At 37.2% G+C, this 17,373-nt stretch overlaps 1 protein-coding gene across 2 annotated transcripts in view; it reads left to right on the forward strand.

The window, feature by feature from the left end:
* Nucleotides 1–17,373, forward strand: part of MMP16 (matrix metallopeptidase 16) — a 290,552-nt gene that overhangs the window by 233,164 nt on the left and 40,015 nt on the right. For both annotated transcript variants that reach the window (XM_032869084.1, XM_032869083.1), the window contains exon 7: nt 12,671–12,809. In XM_032869084.1, the coding sequence (XP_032724975.1) occupies nt 12,671–12,809 (139 nt within the window). The remainder of the gene's footprint in view (nt 1–12,670; nt 12,810–17,373) is intronic.

The following is a 17,373-nucleotide window of genomic DNA, read 5'->3' on the forward strand; positions in this document are numbered from 1 at the left end:
CCTAAGGCTTTCTTTTCTGACCCTCCCAGGTAGAGCACAATCTCTGTCAGACACTTCTAATTCTCATTTCTTTAAATAAAAAAAAATTAAAAAAAAAAATTAAGAGACTTGAGAGAGAGAAAGAGAGCAGGGAGGGAGAATGAGAGGGAGAAGGAGATTCCCTGCTGAGCAGAGATACCCGGACAATGCAGGGCTCCATCCCAGGACCCTGAGATCAGGACCTGAGCAGAAGGCAGATGCTTAACCCTCTGATCCACCCAGGCGCCCCCATAATAATGAAGTTTTAGAATATAAGTGAGGTTCGTTGGGGTGAGGTCCAGAGCCAGTGACCAAGAAAGAATTCTTGAGACATCTCTGGTGCAAAATGCTGGTTTATTAAAGCCCAGGGACAGGACCTGTGGGCAGAAAGAGCGACTGCACCGGGGTTGTGAAGAGTGGCTGATTCTATACTGTGGGGTTGGGGGAGGTAAGGACAAGGGAAGTTTCAAAAGGATTTTCATATGCTAAAGAGGACCTTCTATACTGTGGGGTTGGGGGAGGTAAGGACAAGGGAAGTTTCAAAAGGATTTTCATATGCTAAAGAGGACCTACAAGATACCAGAGACCTTGCCATTGTCAGGTTAAGGTTGTTTTTCTCCTCTAGCAACATATTAACATTAAGATAGTTGGGAGATGCAGGGAAGGATGTCACACCTGTGCCACCCAGGAGTTGGGGGGAAGGAGAAAGTTGCAGAGTGTCAGCTTCTGCTTGCCTTCTGTTCCCTCATCAATGGTTCTCATTTCTTTTTACTTACTTTCCTCCAAATTTTAGTCCTTCATTTCTATATCCGTTTTCTTATATATTCTATTTTATTGACCTGGCATTGGATGCCCCATCAAGCTGCTATCTTTTCATCATTTCATAGTGTATTCTGTGCAGTTGATTCTAGAATTGCCTCTCCTTCCTTAGTTTCCACTCCACCCCTCTGAGAGTATCCATCTCCATCACCTGCCACAAACTTCAGGTTTTCAAACCTCCTTTCCTCTTCTCCCAAAAAGATACATGTCCCCTCCTGCCCATCATCACCCTCAGCCTGATGGGGCATAGATTATTTTGTACTCTCCTTTGGTATGATGTACTCTCCTTTGGTGCATTAACTTCCTTTTCTACACTACCCCTAAAACTTTCCTATGAAAGCCTAGTCAACAGATCCTTCCTTACCTTCAGAAGCTTCTGAAATTCCTCTCAAATTATGAATCTTCCAGCCAAGTGAAAAGAGACATTCTATCTCTTTTATGCAAAAATATTACCATGTTGAACTTCTATACTTTGTCAAAACATCAAATCCTATATATACTGTGTTTAATATTCTGTCATTAGATTCCTTATTGCTTAGAATAGTTCTCAAAAGTTATTTGGCCATCAATAGTTGTCCGGGGCTCTATTATTTAACTGAATGATTAGGAAAGTTTATTTATTTATTTTTATTTTGGAGAAATTTCTCCTCCCCCACCAAAACTAAGCAAATAGTGCTTATTCATGTTTGTTTCAGTTGCTAGAAATGAAACAATAGCACAAGTGCTTTCCATTTGTTAATGGTGATAATCTGACTTCTTCAGATCTGCCAGAGAACTCAGTCACTATTTTATTACATGGAGTTTGTTGACAATTTTCTTTGGGTTTAAGCAAGGGCAGTAACCTTTTGAACTCGTTTTTTAGTAAATACACCACAGCAAAACATTGGCAACAGAAGGAATGTTTTCAAGACCATATTAGCATAAAGCAATTAGGCGATGGTAATGAGGATTAGTCTCTCCTGTTATGGCGACAACTGCTCCTGAACCCTGAAACAAAGTCACTTAGGAATCTTTCAGGGTTTTTTGCTCTGTAATTTCTTGGGAATTCTCTGCCCAATCTACTCTTATCTCCTAGGAGCAAACCTCTAATTCAACATAGGCCTTTAACATGTAATTTGTTGACAACTCACTTTGTGTCCCTTGGAAAGGAAAAAAAAAGTTTCCCCCTGGCACACATTTCCCTCCCTGGCCGCCTCCTGTCTTCCTCCCGTACCCTCCCCACTCACAGCCCAAGCCTCTGCACTTGCTCAGCTTTTAAGTGGAGTCCACTGATGACTCTTTACTTCTGTTTAGTGTGTTATTCTTATTTCTGATTGCTTGTACTATCCACTTCTTTGAGTTCAGTGAGTTTCCTTTTGTGATTGAAGAAGAAGCCAAAATAATAATAATAATAATAATCTATAGCACTAACTCAACCTTTGACTTTTCCTATGAAGCATCTCTTTTCTGCCCTCCATGGCATGATCATGTGCTAGCATTATGACCAACTCCAACCACTCTACAAGATGCAATGGTAATAAATGGAAAGATTACCTAAAGGGCAATAAGAGTCCTTGGAGAATAGAGTCTTCATTTTAAGTCAATATCCCTAGAGGTAGTGAAGCCTGAATTGAGTCTTTAAAAAAAAAGGTGGGGTTGGTGGGGGTTGGGAAGCAAAGAATGATAATGGTACTCATGGGAAAGAGGGTAACATGGAGAAACAAGCTGGCAAATGGACCATTTCCATACAGTGGTCTAAGTATGCTGGTAGATGTTTGGTGTTTACAGGGGCAATAAAGAGGGTCTGAGAAAGCCTTTCTGTGCGACAGCTTAAGTTAAATATTGACTAAACCAGTCCCCCTGCATCCGGGCCAAGGTAAAGATTGGTTCTGTCTTCTCCTTTTCACTGTCTGATTTTCTCTTTGAACACTTACTCAATACCTAGTGCGGGCCATTGTGGCAGGGCGAAGGAGTACAGGGTTTGACTAAGATAGATAAGGTGCATACTCTGATGACAGACAGGTGAGCAAATAAACAAGATGATTTCATAGAACAATAGGTATTATGAAGAAAATAAAACCTGATGAGTTGACCGCAAAATGACTGAGGAAAGTCTAGATTGGGTGGTTAAAAACTAAATTGAATACACTGCCCTATGTACCTTGAGTAAAAATTGCCATATACTTTATTCAGCAGGAACATAGTTTTTATTGTAAATGAAGCATCTTTCTTCAGGTCAAAAATAAAGTGATGGTAATTCTTGATAGGTGTGCTAATGACACAGCTGTTTTCCGGCTCATTATATTCACTAAATGGTGGTTCCCATTTTAGAGAGGCAGCGGTAACAGCATTTCACACAGTCTTTTGAAAGTAGTTGTTTGCCTCTGCTCCTCTCTCGATTGAAATGTACACTATTAAATAGTTCATATTTTTGGAATCCAGAACTGCTAGTGTAGTGGGAGGAATGAAACCTTTTATATTTTTCAACACTTAATTATATGATATGTGAATTGAAATTTAATCTCTCTGCCAGTATTCATGATCCTCAGATCCCAAAGAAGGGGGGGGGAGCAAAATGTCATAGGACTGCGTGGTGTAATTATATCTGGAATTTGAGGCTCCTTACCTTAAGTGCAGTGCGCTGATGAAGCATTTTTTAGTCCACTGTTCTTTCCAGCATCATAACCATCACAAAGTGATTTCTGAACAAGAGTGGATGCAAGAAGAAACAAGAACAAAGGTAAGGATGTAAAAAGAAAACAGGGTCAACATACACACATTGATTTTTCTCTTTCTCCTTGGATCTTTCTGTTCTAGGACCTAAGCAACACTTCTTCACCATTCATAATTCACATATATAAATGAATTAAAAACCATAAATATTTATGTTATTATGTGTTATGCATGAATAATTATGAATTTTTAAGTTTCAAAAATTAGTATTCTTTATGTCAGGACTAAATAAATGCTAATTAACAAGAAAGTGATCCACATCTGGCACATCACTCAACATTTTGGTGTCCAGATTTTTCAATCTAAATCAAAAACAAAGGATTTTTTTTTAACATTTGGAGACTATAAAAGTTACTGTGTATATTTAGCATAAGTAGTAAACAAAATATTCTGTAAAGGCCATATCTCCCTTCCTTTGAAACACAAATATATTCTATTTATTAAAATAATTTACATTTCATTCTTCCTTGAAAATAGTCAGACATTAAGGAATATTCCAGAATTGTGCATTATGAAATGATATAGAGTCACCTGTAACTATGTTACTTCCTTCCCCTATTACCATGAATCTGTGTTTTGAACATTTTTCAAAAATGTAGACACTATGCAAAGTGATTTGACCCATAGAGATGGAGGAATTTTCCTTTTTTCCTTGTAGGTTCTTTGGCTGATCTAACAATTAAATTGACATAAAACAGATTAACAGAAGAAAAGTAAATTTAATTCTGTATCTATGGAGCCCAATAAAAATAGAAGACGCAAACGTAAGCCAGACAATTGAGGTTTATATGCCGTCATGCGCTAAGGAATGGGAAAGGAGCCTGGGGCTTCGAAGGGGAAGAGGGTAATTCACAGGACATAAGAAAAGCAGATGTTGGGTAATTAGGTATTTGCCGTGCCATACATACTGGTTGTTCCGATAAAAAGTTATCTCTGGTAATAGCTCTCTTTCTGCACCAGGCCACCTATCTAAATGTTTTTAGGTAGGTCAGGGAGAAGCAAAATTTTTTCTTGAACCTGCTGGGTCTTGATTGCCTTCAGCCCAAAATATCCACATGCCAAAGTGGCACATTTTGGGGATGGCATATTCTGCTCCCCTTCAGACCTATTGTGATGCACTGCAGCATTACTTCTCCCAGAACTACATCTGGTTAATCTTTTTTGTTTGTTTGTTTTAAGATTTTATTTATTTGACAGACAGACAGAGAGCCCAAGTAGTCAGAGAAGCAGGCAGAGGCAGAAGGAAAAGCAGGCTTCCTGACAAGCAGGGAGCCCAATGCGGGATAAGATCCCAGGACCCTGGGATCATGACTTGAGTCGAAGGCAGACGCTTAACCAACTCAGCCACCCAGGTGCCCTACATCTGGTTAATCTCTGAAAACTGTGCCTGCAAAATCATTGCAGAAATTCATGACTGTCTTAGTAAGAAGGTATATTTTAGTGGTTGCTTTGAACAGGTTTTCTTCTAAGGTTTATATAACAAAAGCCAGTTTGTGTCAGCTCTTGTGATAAGATAATGAAAGCTTCCCAGAATGGCATTGTCTTTGCCAGATACATCTATTAAGCATTCCTTAGAATTTTTTTTTTCCTCCAAGTTATAAATTTACTTTTTCTACCCAGTGTTGAAAAAGAAATATAGCTAATTAAATGTAAATGGCCTTGTTCCCTTTCTTTAAATACTACAATACCCTTTATAATTCTTGGTACAGGCAGTAAATTTGAATACAATAGTGTGAAATCAAATTAGTGCATTTATAATATATTTGTAAAGTTTTATAAGGTGTGATTTTTTTCTTTTCAGTTCACACGTTACTGTTGGAGCATGAATTACACTTAATTAAATGGCACGGACATAGTTTTGTTTCTTTTTTAAAGCCTAAAGATGTTGGTTGTAGCATTATTTACAGTAACAAATTTAAATGGCTAAAATGGGAGTGCCTGCATGGCTTAGTCAGTTAAGGGTCCAACTCTTGGTTTCTACTCAGGTTACGATTGCATGGATTGTGGGATCCAGCCAGAGCCTAGCTCTGTACTCAATGGGGAGTCTACTTGAAGATTCTCTCTCTGCTCATCCCCGCATCTCTCAAATCAATAAATAAATCTTAAAAAATAAAAATGAAAATAAATGGCTCAAATGGAGGCTTAATAATCTTACATTTGCTAGCCTGAATACTATACAACCATTGCAAATACTTAGATATAATATCATAATATTTTATCATAAGGGAATTGCCTTTGTATTTTCCGTTTTTTTATAAACTGAGTATATATTTTAAACTTATAAAAAATTTCAAAAATACAGAAAAGTTGGAAGAATAGTTTAACAACTTTAAGTGCTTGCCTGTGAGAGAGAGAGAGAGAGAGAGCAATGCAACATGCATGCCCAAGTTTTTGGTGAAACATTTGAAAGAAAGTTGTTGATAGCAGAAGACTTCATCTCTAAATACCAGATACAGGACTACCTGTGCACTGAATTTGGTTGTTAAATCTACGTAGATCTTTTAAATGACAATTCTTCCCAGCTTTTTCCCCATGGCTTTTGTTGTTGTTACTGTTTTCTTGTTGAGACCAGGTCAGTTGTCTTATAAACTATGCCACATGCTGGAATGTATTTGTTTGTTTCCTTTCAGTGTCATTAACTTTAACTCCTTTCTTCCTATAAGAAAGAAGTTAGGTGTAAAGGCTCAATTAGATTCTAATTTAAACACATTTGGCTTCTACCTGTTTGTACTTCATGAATGATTCTGTGGCCTTTAATGCTTAGCTATTCTTTCTTGCATTACATATCATACCAAGGTTGCCATCATGACTGATACAATGTTGAGCACTTATTTAGGGTGGCAACTACTGTATCTCTGTGTTGTAAAGGTACACTTTCCAGGTTAAATTTAGCATAAATGCATACATATACACACTAGTACATGTGGAATTTTAATAGTGTGATGGTTTGTAACAATCTGAGTTTCCTAGTTTTGATATTGTACTATAATTATGTTAAGAGTTATTATCGGGGAAGGTTAAGAAAGAGTATATAAGGAATCTGTTATTTCTTATAGGTGTAATGTGAATCTGTAGTTCAATATAGAAAACAGCTAATTTATGGGCTGATTTTTAGTATACTGTATACTGCTAACAATGAATAAGTTAACCTAATAATTGGTATTTATCAATTTTTATGCCAATAGGTTCAGTAAGTATGTATGAGGTTGGTCAAGCATATGCCATTATTAAACATTGTTTCAATATTAAATTTTATAAGAAATTCTGATCATTTACTTTTACTTTTACTCTGTGCTTTGAAGTCTATCTAAGGCAATGAATCAGTTGAATGGGGAAAGTGTTAACTAGTCAATAGCAGCTGTACCAAGATAGACTTTTTCTTTCTGCAACTCCAGCATGGCCATCAATCATCTTATCCTCAAATTTTCCTTCGTCCTGCCGGCCCCTTCAAACTGTGGCCTGGGATGGTAAAATGCAGGTGTCTGTCCAAGGCTCAGAACTAATTGCTGTTTCCTTCTTCTTGCTCAGATGTACATAATGACATATGCACTGTGGCCTCTCAGACTCCAATTCTGTGAGGCCGCTTGATAAGTCTGGCTAGCAAGGGTGGCCCCAGGGTGGCAAGCACTCAGCTGGGTCTGTCACAGGTGTCCTTTGGCTTTGAGAAGAAGTAGAAGGAAATACAGATCAGAAGGCCACTATTTTTTCCTCTCCCCTTTAAGCATTCGTGCGAATAGCTTTTTCCCTTATTATTGCCATGACTTTGTCTTTCATTCACTATTACTACATCCCTGATTTTTTTTTTTAACAGGATCTACGTTAATTTTGAACATCATATTTCCCAGACACTCTCTTGGCCACATCATACATCCCCAGAAACAGTACATGATTGCCTCTAAAGAAATCTGTATTTATAGACAAAAACTTTTCTATATTTTTCCCCATAGCTAGTGAGTTTCTTTGATAAGAATGTCATTTTAGTAAATAGTCTGATATTCATATTAAGCAATTACCTTGGTTTGAACAATGTCATCCTATGGTGGTTTGATGAAAAAATAGAAAAATTTGTTTATTAAGCATGTAGGTCTCCACAATATGCCAGACAAAGTTCCCAAAGCTGATAATTCAATGGTAATGAAATATACTGTCCCTACTTCTTTGGGCATATAGCACAGTGGAGCAGGGGGAAGACTGTGTCACTTTAAAAATGGTAATATAGGGGTACCTGGGTGTCTCAGTGGGTTAAAGCCTCTGCCTTCAGCTCAGGTCATGATCTCAGGGTCCTGGGATCGAGCCCTGCATCAGGCTCTCTGCTTGGCAGGGAGCCTGCTTCTCTTCCTCTCTCTCTGCCTGCCTCTCTGCCTACTTGTGATCTGTCTGTCAGATAAATAAATATAATCTTTTATTTTTAAAAAATGGTAGTATGGTAACAGATGGTATAAGTGCTGTAAAGTGAAATTACAGACTACTATGGAACAGTATAAACAGTGTCACCTAATTTCAGTCATGGGTCAGGTAAGGCCTTTCTTTGGAAAGGAAATTTCAGCTAGAATGCATAGGTGATTCACAGTTAATTGGATGAATGGTGTGAGGAAGGGAAAGAACATTCAAAGTAGAGCAAATGGTGTAGAAGTCTTAAGGAAGAAAAGAGCTTTACTCTATCAGAAACTGAAAGGATGCCAATGCAGGTAGAGCGTCATGAGCACAAAAGGGACCTGCAATTGGTGCAGGGGCTGGAGACAGGGACGGAGTCTGAATTCCATTTTAGATGCAGTAGGAGGCAAATTGGTAGCTTTGAGTTGGCATTGCAGTCATCTCCGTGAAATACAGTGGCAGCTCGGAGTAGGATGGTGACAGTGATGATGGCAAGGAATCAAGAGTTTTGAGATGCTATTTCAGAGGTGGGGAAGACTGGAGGAAGCCCACAGTGGCATGGCAGGCGAGGGCTGAGAGAGCAACTGATGCTTTCTGGAAATGTTCATGTAGACATGTGAGGTATTCACAGATTTATATCAAGTTTTCGGTTAAATAATGAATCTATAGATTAGAAGAGAAGCCAAAGTAGATCAGGTTTACTAATTGGCTTCTAAAAAGAGGTCTGAAAATAGCACCCTTTCCCGAGAATAGATTAATAACCGATCTTCATATTCAGACAGCAGGAGGATACTTTTTCTCTAGAGTTGTCAGCAAACAATATGCCTGTATTAATACAGAATTTTAAAGGGAATTAAAAAAAAAAAGCAAACTAAATTTCTCCTTATTGCCTCATGGTGTACACCCTGGCATACTCTGTGTATTTATCTTTGTGAACAAAGTGGTCTGCCTGGGTCCCATGCTACATGGAAAGACAAATCTGTGTAAACTTTTATCTAAAGTGAAATATTGGTCTTTAAGTAGGAATTCCTCTTTGGTAATTTTTAAGCACTGTTTTTTTCATGAGTTCATTTTGCAAATGTGCTAGTTTTGATTATTTTTAGGGTATGCTTCCACCCCTTCCACTCCCTTTTATAAGGGCTGTAGCCAAAAAAAGGCCAGTGGCAAGATAGAAACAACAGATTTAGAGCTCAGATTCTTCTTTCTTTCCCTTTATACTGAAGGCCAAAACAAAAGCTACAGTGTTTGGAAGGGTGAAACAATTTTTTTTTCCCCCTGCATGTTTCAAAGACCTTGAATACATCATACCTTTCTAAATAATGGAATATATACTGAATGTCTGCCTGTTCAAGTGGAACTTGTGTACTCTTGTGACATCTGCATAGCTTTTGACTTCTGAAAGGATAACTTAACCTTTACTTTGTCCTTTCCTCCTTAAATGCGTTTGCTTTTAAGAAATATTTAGTAAGCTTCTACCATGGGCAAGATATTTTTCTGGAAATGGGGAGCCACAAATGAATCAACATAACTTTGCCATCATGGAGCTTACATTCTAGTGGAGAGAGAATGAACAATAAACAGAACATGTGCTGTGTTAAACAGTGATCAACATGGTGAAGGGAAATAAAGCAAGGGAGAGGGAGAGTGAAAGCACATGTGGGTGGGCGGAGTGAGGGAATTCAATTTTAGATTGTGCGGTCAGAGGAGGTTTCACTTAGAAGGAAAATTTGCATAGAGACTTAAATAACATTTTAAATATCCTCTCTCTACGAATCGTTCACAAGCTCAATTTCTGAAATGGCACTCTATAGTGACTATGATATGTTTACTTCCTCTGTGAGAGCGTGCTTGCTAACTTATTTGTACCGTTGCTTTCTACCACTCTGAGAAGGTGTAGATAAGTTGAATAGAAGCACAACCTGAATATCGACAGTTTATATCACTCTCTGCCAAGGCTGCTGTCCATGAGAAATTGTTCTGATTTCACCTATTATTCCATATTACTTTCTGAATTTTTGCAAATTGGCTTATCTTGAGGCAAAATTTCTGTTTCTTCCTGTATTAGTGGCAAGTTGAAGTTGTGTTCCTATCTTCACATAGCAGCATATGGCTGTTCCAAAGAGCCACTGGCCTTGTCTCAGTACTGGGTAGACAGAACAATGTGAAGTGCTTCTCTGAGAAAAATTGGAATATGGTTCAGGGTGTTTTTTTTTTCCCCTGATTTTTTTTTTTTCCAATCCTTCAGCTCAGAGAGCTTTCAGTTTCATTGTTCCATTAATAATCATGGTCAGTTATTTATTTGTCAGAGTCCGGTAGGTATTTAGCCATTTTTATTATTTTTGGATATACATTACAGTTACTTAAGAATATTTTATGTGGGGGTGCCGGGTGCCTTAGTTGCTAAGCGTCTGCCTTCAACTCAGGTCATGATCCCAGGGTTCTGGGATCGAGCCCTGCTTGGGGCTCCCTGCTCCATGGGGGGCATGCTTCTCCCTCTCCCACTCCCTCTGCTGTGTTCCTTCTCTAGTTGTGCCTCTATCAGATAAATAAATAAAAATCTTAAAAAAGAAAAAAACAAAAAATATTTTTTGTGGAGGGGCATGTGGGTGGCACATTGGTTAAGCCTCTGACTCTCAGTTTTGTCTCAGATCATTATCTCAGGGTCCTGGCCTGGAGTCCCATTTAGGGCTCCACACTCAATACAGAGTCTGCTTGGGTTTCTCTCTCCCTCTTCCTCTGCCCCTCCCTGCCATGTGTATGTGTCTCTCTCTCTCTCTCCAAATAAATAAATAAATCTATTTAAAAAAATAATAATCAGAATATCATCTTCTCACATACTATAGGAGTAAGCCCTGGATCTTCATGCCCATGTAATTTTCCTGGATCAATCTTTTCACAGAATAACTCTGTATTTTAAAATCAGTTTAATGTATCTACTATATGTGAATCAAGATATGTATTAATTCAGGTTAGCTGGTAGCATAAAAATTATCAAGAAGAGGTTAATAACGTAAGAAGATATTGGTAAGAGAGAGATGCGTGGCTAGAGCCATAATATGGCTGAAATCTGAAGAGAGAACAAAGAACAGCAGCAGAACTGTAAACAGGATTGTGAAGGAAAGTAAGATAACGAGTTTCAATATAATTTTAACAATAATAACAGCCAACTGTGTGCCAGGTCTTCAGAAAATCCTTAAAAAAGTAATTAGAGGCGCCTGGGTGGCTCGGTCCATTAAGTATCCAACTCTTGATTTTAGCTCAGGTCTTGATCTCAGGGTTCTGAGTTCAAGCCCTGCACTGGGCTCCACACTGGGCATGGGGCCTACATAAAAATAAAATAAGGCAGTATTTATACTACAAGTCAGTTATTAGTTTGTAATAACTCAATGACTAGTATCTTGACCTGGATGACCATTATTAAGGGACAGAGCAAGAATAGGATACAAACTTAGAGGTGTTAATTAAGCTACTTCCTTCTTTTTATAAATAACAAAGTTCGTAGAGAAGACAACTCAAGGTAACTAGAATGAAGTACAACTACCCAAAGATTCCTAAGAAAATTTTTATATTTGGATTGGTTTAGATGGAGAAAGGTTCATTTTTATCGTATCACCTGAAATCCAAGAATCCCCAGTTGACTGTATGTGTGTGTGTGTGTGTGTGTGTATGAATGACTATATGAATAACTCACAAATCCTAGAAAATCTAGTCAGTTAAACTATTGTAAGCCAAAAGATTGGGAAAGCCCTATAATAAATCATTTGTTAATATCTAAGTAAGGGAAATTGGAAATACTTTCATGAAATATACTTATCTAAGTAGTACAAATAAATGTTTTCCAAGTGAAATGTTGTTTGTAAATATAAAATTTTGAAATGAAGTGAAAGAGTATACTTCAAAGTATACCTTATTTTTCTAATATTAAAGCATTTTGAATAGTTTCCATTCTGAAATTTTCCATAGAAAATAATTGAATGTCATGCCATTACTAAGAATTTATGGAGAAACATATTGTGTGCAAGCTAATGATTAATTCAACAACATTTATAAGCACTTGCTATGAGACAAGTCATATATTTTCACTGAGATAAGAGTAGACACTTTTTACATAAAATAACTGATGCTATGATTGAGTAAAGTCCAGATACTGTGAGAGCATATTGGGGAGGCAGTTGACGCAGACTGGAATCACTTTGATAATTTTTTTTCAAGATAACTTTGTTCATTTAGGGTGACCATATAGCTTATCATCCAAACCGAAACATATATGAGGGTGAAAGAGGACACTACTTACAATTATAGGGGACGATGGGTGTAATGTGGGCATAGCAGGAGGGATGGCCTCTTTATTCCATCCCTAACATTTTAAGTTTGTGTCTGTAAATGTATACATGTCCATATGCTGCTCTCTTATTCAGGAATACTGACTTAATCCACAAATCTGGCAGGGACTTGTCTGTACTACTTCTGTTTTTTCCATCTAAAAGCCCTGGAGATAATGTAAAATGTTGAAGTTAAATATTTTTACATTATCTTTTAATCACATTGTATGGATTAGAGATTGGACAGTTGGCTACAAAAACAACTGTCATCACTGTAAGCAAGTTGATTAGCTGTTTCTTTGATGTTTTTGATTTGATACAGTGAAAATGACACTAGTTTAGTTTTAGAAGGGTTACACCATTGCACAGGGAAATGCGATGGAGCCCTGCATGTTTGTTGAGAGATGCTTTTGCTTGGTTTGCAGGACCAGTGGTTTTGGCGAGTGAGAAACAACAGGGTGATGGATGGATACCCCATGCAAATTACTTACTTCTGGCGGGGCTTGCCTCCTAGTATCGATGCAGTTTATGAAAACAGTGATGGGAATTTTGTCTTCTTTAAAGGTAAGGAATTTTTCCCATGTCTTGATCTGTTGTATTTTGGTCATTTTGTCCAGGACTCTATAGCACACATAGAGATGAATAAGTAAAACCTGTTCAGTGAAGTTAGATAGCTAATTGAGCTTCTGAAATGAACTGTACGTGTTGACTAGAAATATAAATGAAAAGGGAAAAAAAGAAATACAAATGAAGTAAAATCAGTGATAATATTTAACTCTCTAATTTATGTTTTCTTATATGGCATTCTCATATATAAGTCAAATTTAGAAGGCATTGTGTGATTTCTTAGAATTTTTTAGATTTGGCTTAAAATACCAAAAGAAATGAAATGAATGAATGAATGAATTGATAATAAAAAGTCATTTTCCCACTAACTAAAGTTTTTGAGTTTTTTTTTAAGAGTATTTGGAGTTACTTGCTATTTTTTATAAAATGAAACCTATATTACTTATTTTCATATATGGTGTAATCTCTTAAGCTTTACTTGATTTAGTAAGTTTGTTAGTTTCCAGTAAACTAAGAAATTGCTCATAAAGGTGAGGAAAATTCATGAGTAGGAAAAAAATTCACCCAATTAATTTCACCCAGTAAAATTTATTGGTTGTTCTTTATCTAAGTGACACGTTTTAATTGCACAAATACTAACTGTCTGGCATGCAAAAGTAAGATTACGTGGTAACATGAACTTATTGGAGCATCTGGGTGTCTGTTAAGTGGCTGACTTCAGCTAAGGTCATGCTCTCACAGTCCTGGGATTGAGCCCCATGTTGGGCTCTGTTCTCAGCAGGGAGTCTTCTTCTCCATCTCCCTTTCCTTCTGTCCCTCCCCCTTCTTGTGCTTTCACTCTCTCTCTCTCTCTTAAATAAATAAAATACATTTTTTTTTTTTTAAAGTGAACTTAGTGAAGTGCCTGGTATTCCATCCTTAAAATTTGCTTCTAAACAGTAAGTCATAAACCTGTGGGGGGAAATGCAGGGAAAAGAAAGAGACTGAGTTGGAAGAGTGATGGAATTGTGAGGAAAAGATATGCTAGAACTATCCTACAACCCAGCAATTGGTATTTACCCAAAGGTATTTACCTAAGGATACAAAAATACTGACTGCATCTTGCCATTTGCAATGATGTGGATGTAGCTAGAGTGTATTATGCTAAGTGAAATAAGTCCATCATATAAAAACAAATTTAAGACACAAAACATAAATATAGGGGAAGGGGGGGCAAGAGGAAATGCTGTTATATTTCCCATATCTTAAACCAGGGATTGACTTTGTAACTGAGGGTTGATGGAGGGAGGAAGGGAGGGAATGGGCTAAATGGGTGATGGGCATTAAGGAAAGAACTTGTGATGAACTCTGGGTGTTACATGTAAGTGATGAATCACTAAATTTTACTCCTAAAACCAATATTATACCATATATTAACTAACTAGGATTTAAATAAAAACTTGAAACAAACAAAAATATTTGAGCTGAAACTGAGGAGAACTAGAGTGCAGAACATATCAATTGATTGATTGACTGAATGAGTGAGTGACTGAATGAGTGTATTAGCCAAGAGCCTAAAGAGCTGAAAAGAAGTTTAAACAGGCGTGGAGGTAGAAGGAAAGAAAAAGAGGATCTTAACACCTCAAAAAAGCAATTGTTCCCAACTTCAAACTAAATGAATTTATAGTAATGATGAGGATAATGAAAATGTAGAGTATAAGAAACACTTGTAATATTTTAGGTGAGATGCAAACTATCCATATAAAATGAAAGTGTATACCTGGGATTTATTTTCTCTTTACAAATTGTTTCTGGAGGAAAGAAGGGGTATAGTACATTAGTTTTAAGCACATGAGGATTCTGCCATCATACTGCCAGTTTTGAACACTTAATAGCTGTATGTACCGGGCAAATCATTTAATTCTCTTTGTCTCAGTTTCTCCATCTGGAAAAATGGGGTTAGTATTACTCCCTATCTCAGGATTAGCTTGAGGACTAAATAAATTACTACATGTGAGGTGTTTGGCACATACAAGTTTTCAATAAATCTCAGCTACTGATATTACTAGTATGGTTATTGGTAATTTATTGCCCTCCTGCTATCTAAAATAAGCATATAAATGAAGTGGACATGCATTGTACCACTGTGGACAAAGAAAGGACACCATGTAAAGGTTCTGAATCTTAGGGGCATGATATTTGGAAGGAAATTACCCTCCCCTACACTCTTCGTTGGTCCTATGAACAGTAGCAACAGAAACAAAGGAAGAATAAACAAGAATAAGCCCAAGGTAGCTTTCAGCTTGAAGGCCATCCCAGGAGGCATTGTCTCCACAGGATCCTTAGTGCTCTCTGACAAAACTGCCTGAGCAAAACTGCCATAGTCTTAAATCAGTGTTCTGACAGCTCTTTACTGCCTTAGGGACTTCTTACTTTTATTCATTTTGCTTCTTCTCACCCATTCACTCATGGAATGGGCAAGCTCCTTTTGATTTTTCAATAGCCAGCAGAAAAGGTACCACCTCAGAATGTCCCTCTGTCCCTCCTCTTTAAAGTAGTACCTTCCGAGGCACCTGGGTGGCTCAGTGGGTTAAAGCCTCTGCCTTCGGCTCAGGTCATGATCCCAGGTCCTGGGATTGAGCCCCGCATCAGGCTCTCAGCTCAGCAGGGAGCCTGCTTCCTCCTCTCTCTCTGCCTGCTTCTCTGCCTACTTGTGATCTCTGTCTATCAAATAAATAAATAAAATCTTTAAAGTAGTACCTTCCAACTTGCACATGGAAACCACAACTTCCAGCACAGCACATGGGAAAATCTGAAGTTACCTACAGCATTCAAATGTAAATTTCATGAGATTTATCCATATTTTCTTGCACACTACTGTATTTTCAGTTCTTAGAACAGTGCTAGTGCATAGTAGGTGCTTAACAAATATTTTAATAAAAACAATATGGGTGAATATGATTTAACTCTGTATGGTGTTTTTTATGTTATGATGCTAGCAATAGGAATTACTTTGTTTCTTGCCACATATTTATTCAAATTCTGGAACGCTGTGCTTATCAGTGGTCTCTTCTGATATACTGCCAGTATCAGGAAATGCCTGATCTTAGAACTCTTGTCATTCCAAGGACCGGGCTGTGGCACTTCCTTCCTCGACTTTTCTCTCCACAGTTCTTTCGAGTAAACCTTTGTATAATGGTTTATATTAAATGGTACAAACCCAGCCGTGAATATGCAGATCCCCTGTTCCAAATATCTTTGCTTTTCTAGAGGGAGCCAGAAGCTGGATAACCCAATAAGACCACCCCTTCCTTAGTATCCACCTTACCACTGGCAGCAAAGTTAAGACCTTCAGAATGCTGGACTTTATATACCACTCCCTTTGCTACCCCCACCACAACAATCACAGTCAAAATGACCATCACAGCTTGCCACCATCTATTTATGACCTTTCTCACCTCAAAAGTACAGCGTTTCTGAGGAATCAAATCATTCCTCATCCTAAGACTATCCCCTCGTTTGCTCTATGGGCCATTAAGAGTCTAAACCACATCTCTAGCAGACCAATTTCCCCTTCCTATTCTAATTATCTACATACCATCTCAAAACTATATATTTCACTTATTTATTGCTTATCTGTATTCCTCTTACTAGAATATCAGCCCCATAAGTGCAAGGTCTTCTCTCCTTTGTTCTTTTTCTTTTATACTGCTGTATTCCCCATATCTTTAACCAGGGATTGACAGACTTTTTCAGTAATGACTAAATAGCAAATATTTTAAGCTTTGCATCCCACACCATCTCTATTACATATCCTTTTTTTTTTAACCTTTAAAAATGTAAGAATTCTTCTTAGATCCTGTGCTATACAAAATAGGTATTGGTCATAGTTTGCTGCCTTCTGTTTTAAATAATACCTGCAATATAGTAAACACTAAACAAAGATTTACCAAATGAATAAAGAATAAAGTTCCAGCTCTGATTTGTACCCATATTCACAGCTCTATCAAAGTTAGTCTGTCCTGGCCATACTGGACCTTTGCTACTAACGGACTTAAACATTACTCTTCTTTAGGTTGCTTTTTGCTTGGCCTTATTTACCTTCAATTTCTTTCTCTTTGTTTTTCCCTTCTTCTCCTTTATGTTTCTTCTCTTCTTCTCATCTATACTGTGCAATAGTACTTGTACTTAAGTAGCTTTGCCTTTTATTCATCCTGTTGAACTAAAGTCCGTGTTGGGATATAAACTTATTTAATTATGCATTTTCTAAATGTACTCAGTATTAGCCTTATTTTCATCTTCCCTAAAAATCTGAAGGTATGGATTTCAATATAAGTAAAAATGAGTGTTCAATTATAAAGTCTAAATACTATCTTAGTAATATAAAAATAGGCATAATGTGTTATATTCAAATCAATCTTTATAAATATCTTAAGAAAAATGGAAAGCCATAGATCTGATTAAAAGTTAATATTTTGGTATAATTTATACAATTTTTAAAAATTTAGGTGAAGTTATATGTGTACATATATGTCATATGGAGTGGGAGTAGTCAATACATAAATTATGAAAATATGAAAAC

Source organism: Lontra canadensis, unplaced genomic scaffold (assembly GCF_010015895.1).
Source record: "Lontra canadensis isolate GAN:19392208 unplaced genomic scaffold, GSC_riverotter_1.0 scaffold37, whole genome shotgun sequence".
NCBI lineage: Eukaryota > Metazoa > Chordata > Mammalia > Carnivora > Mustelidae > Lontra > Lontra canadensis.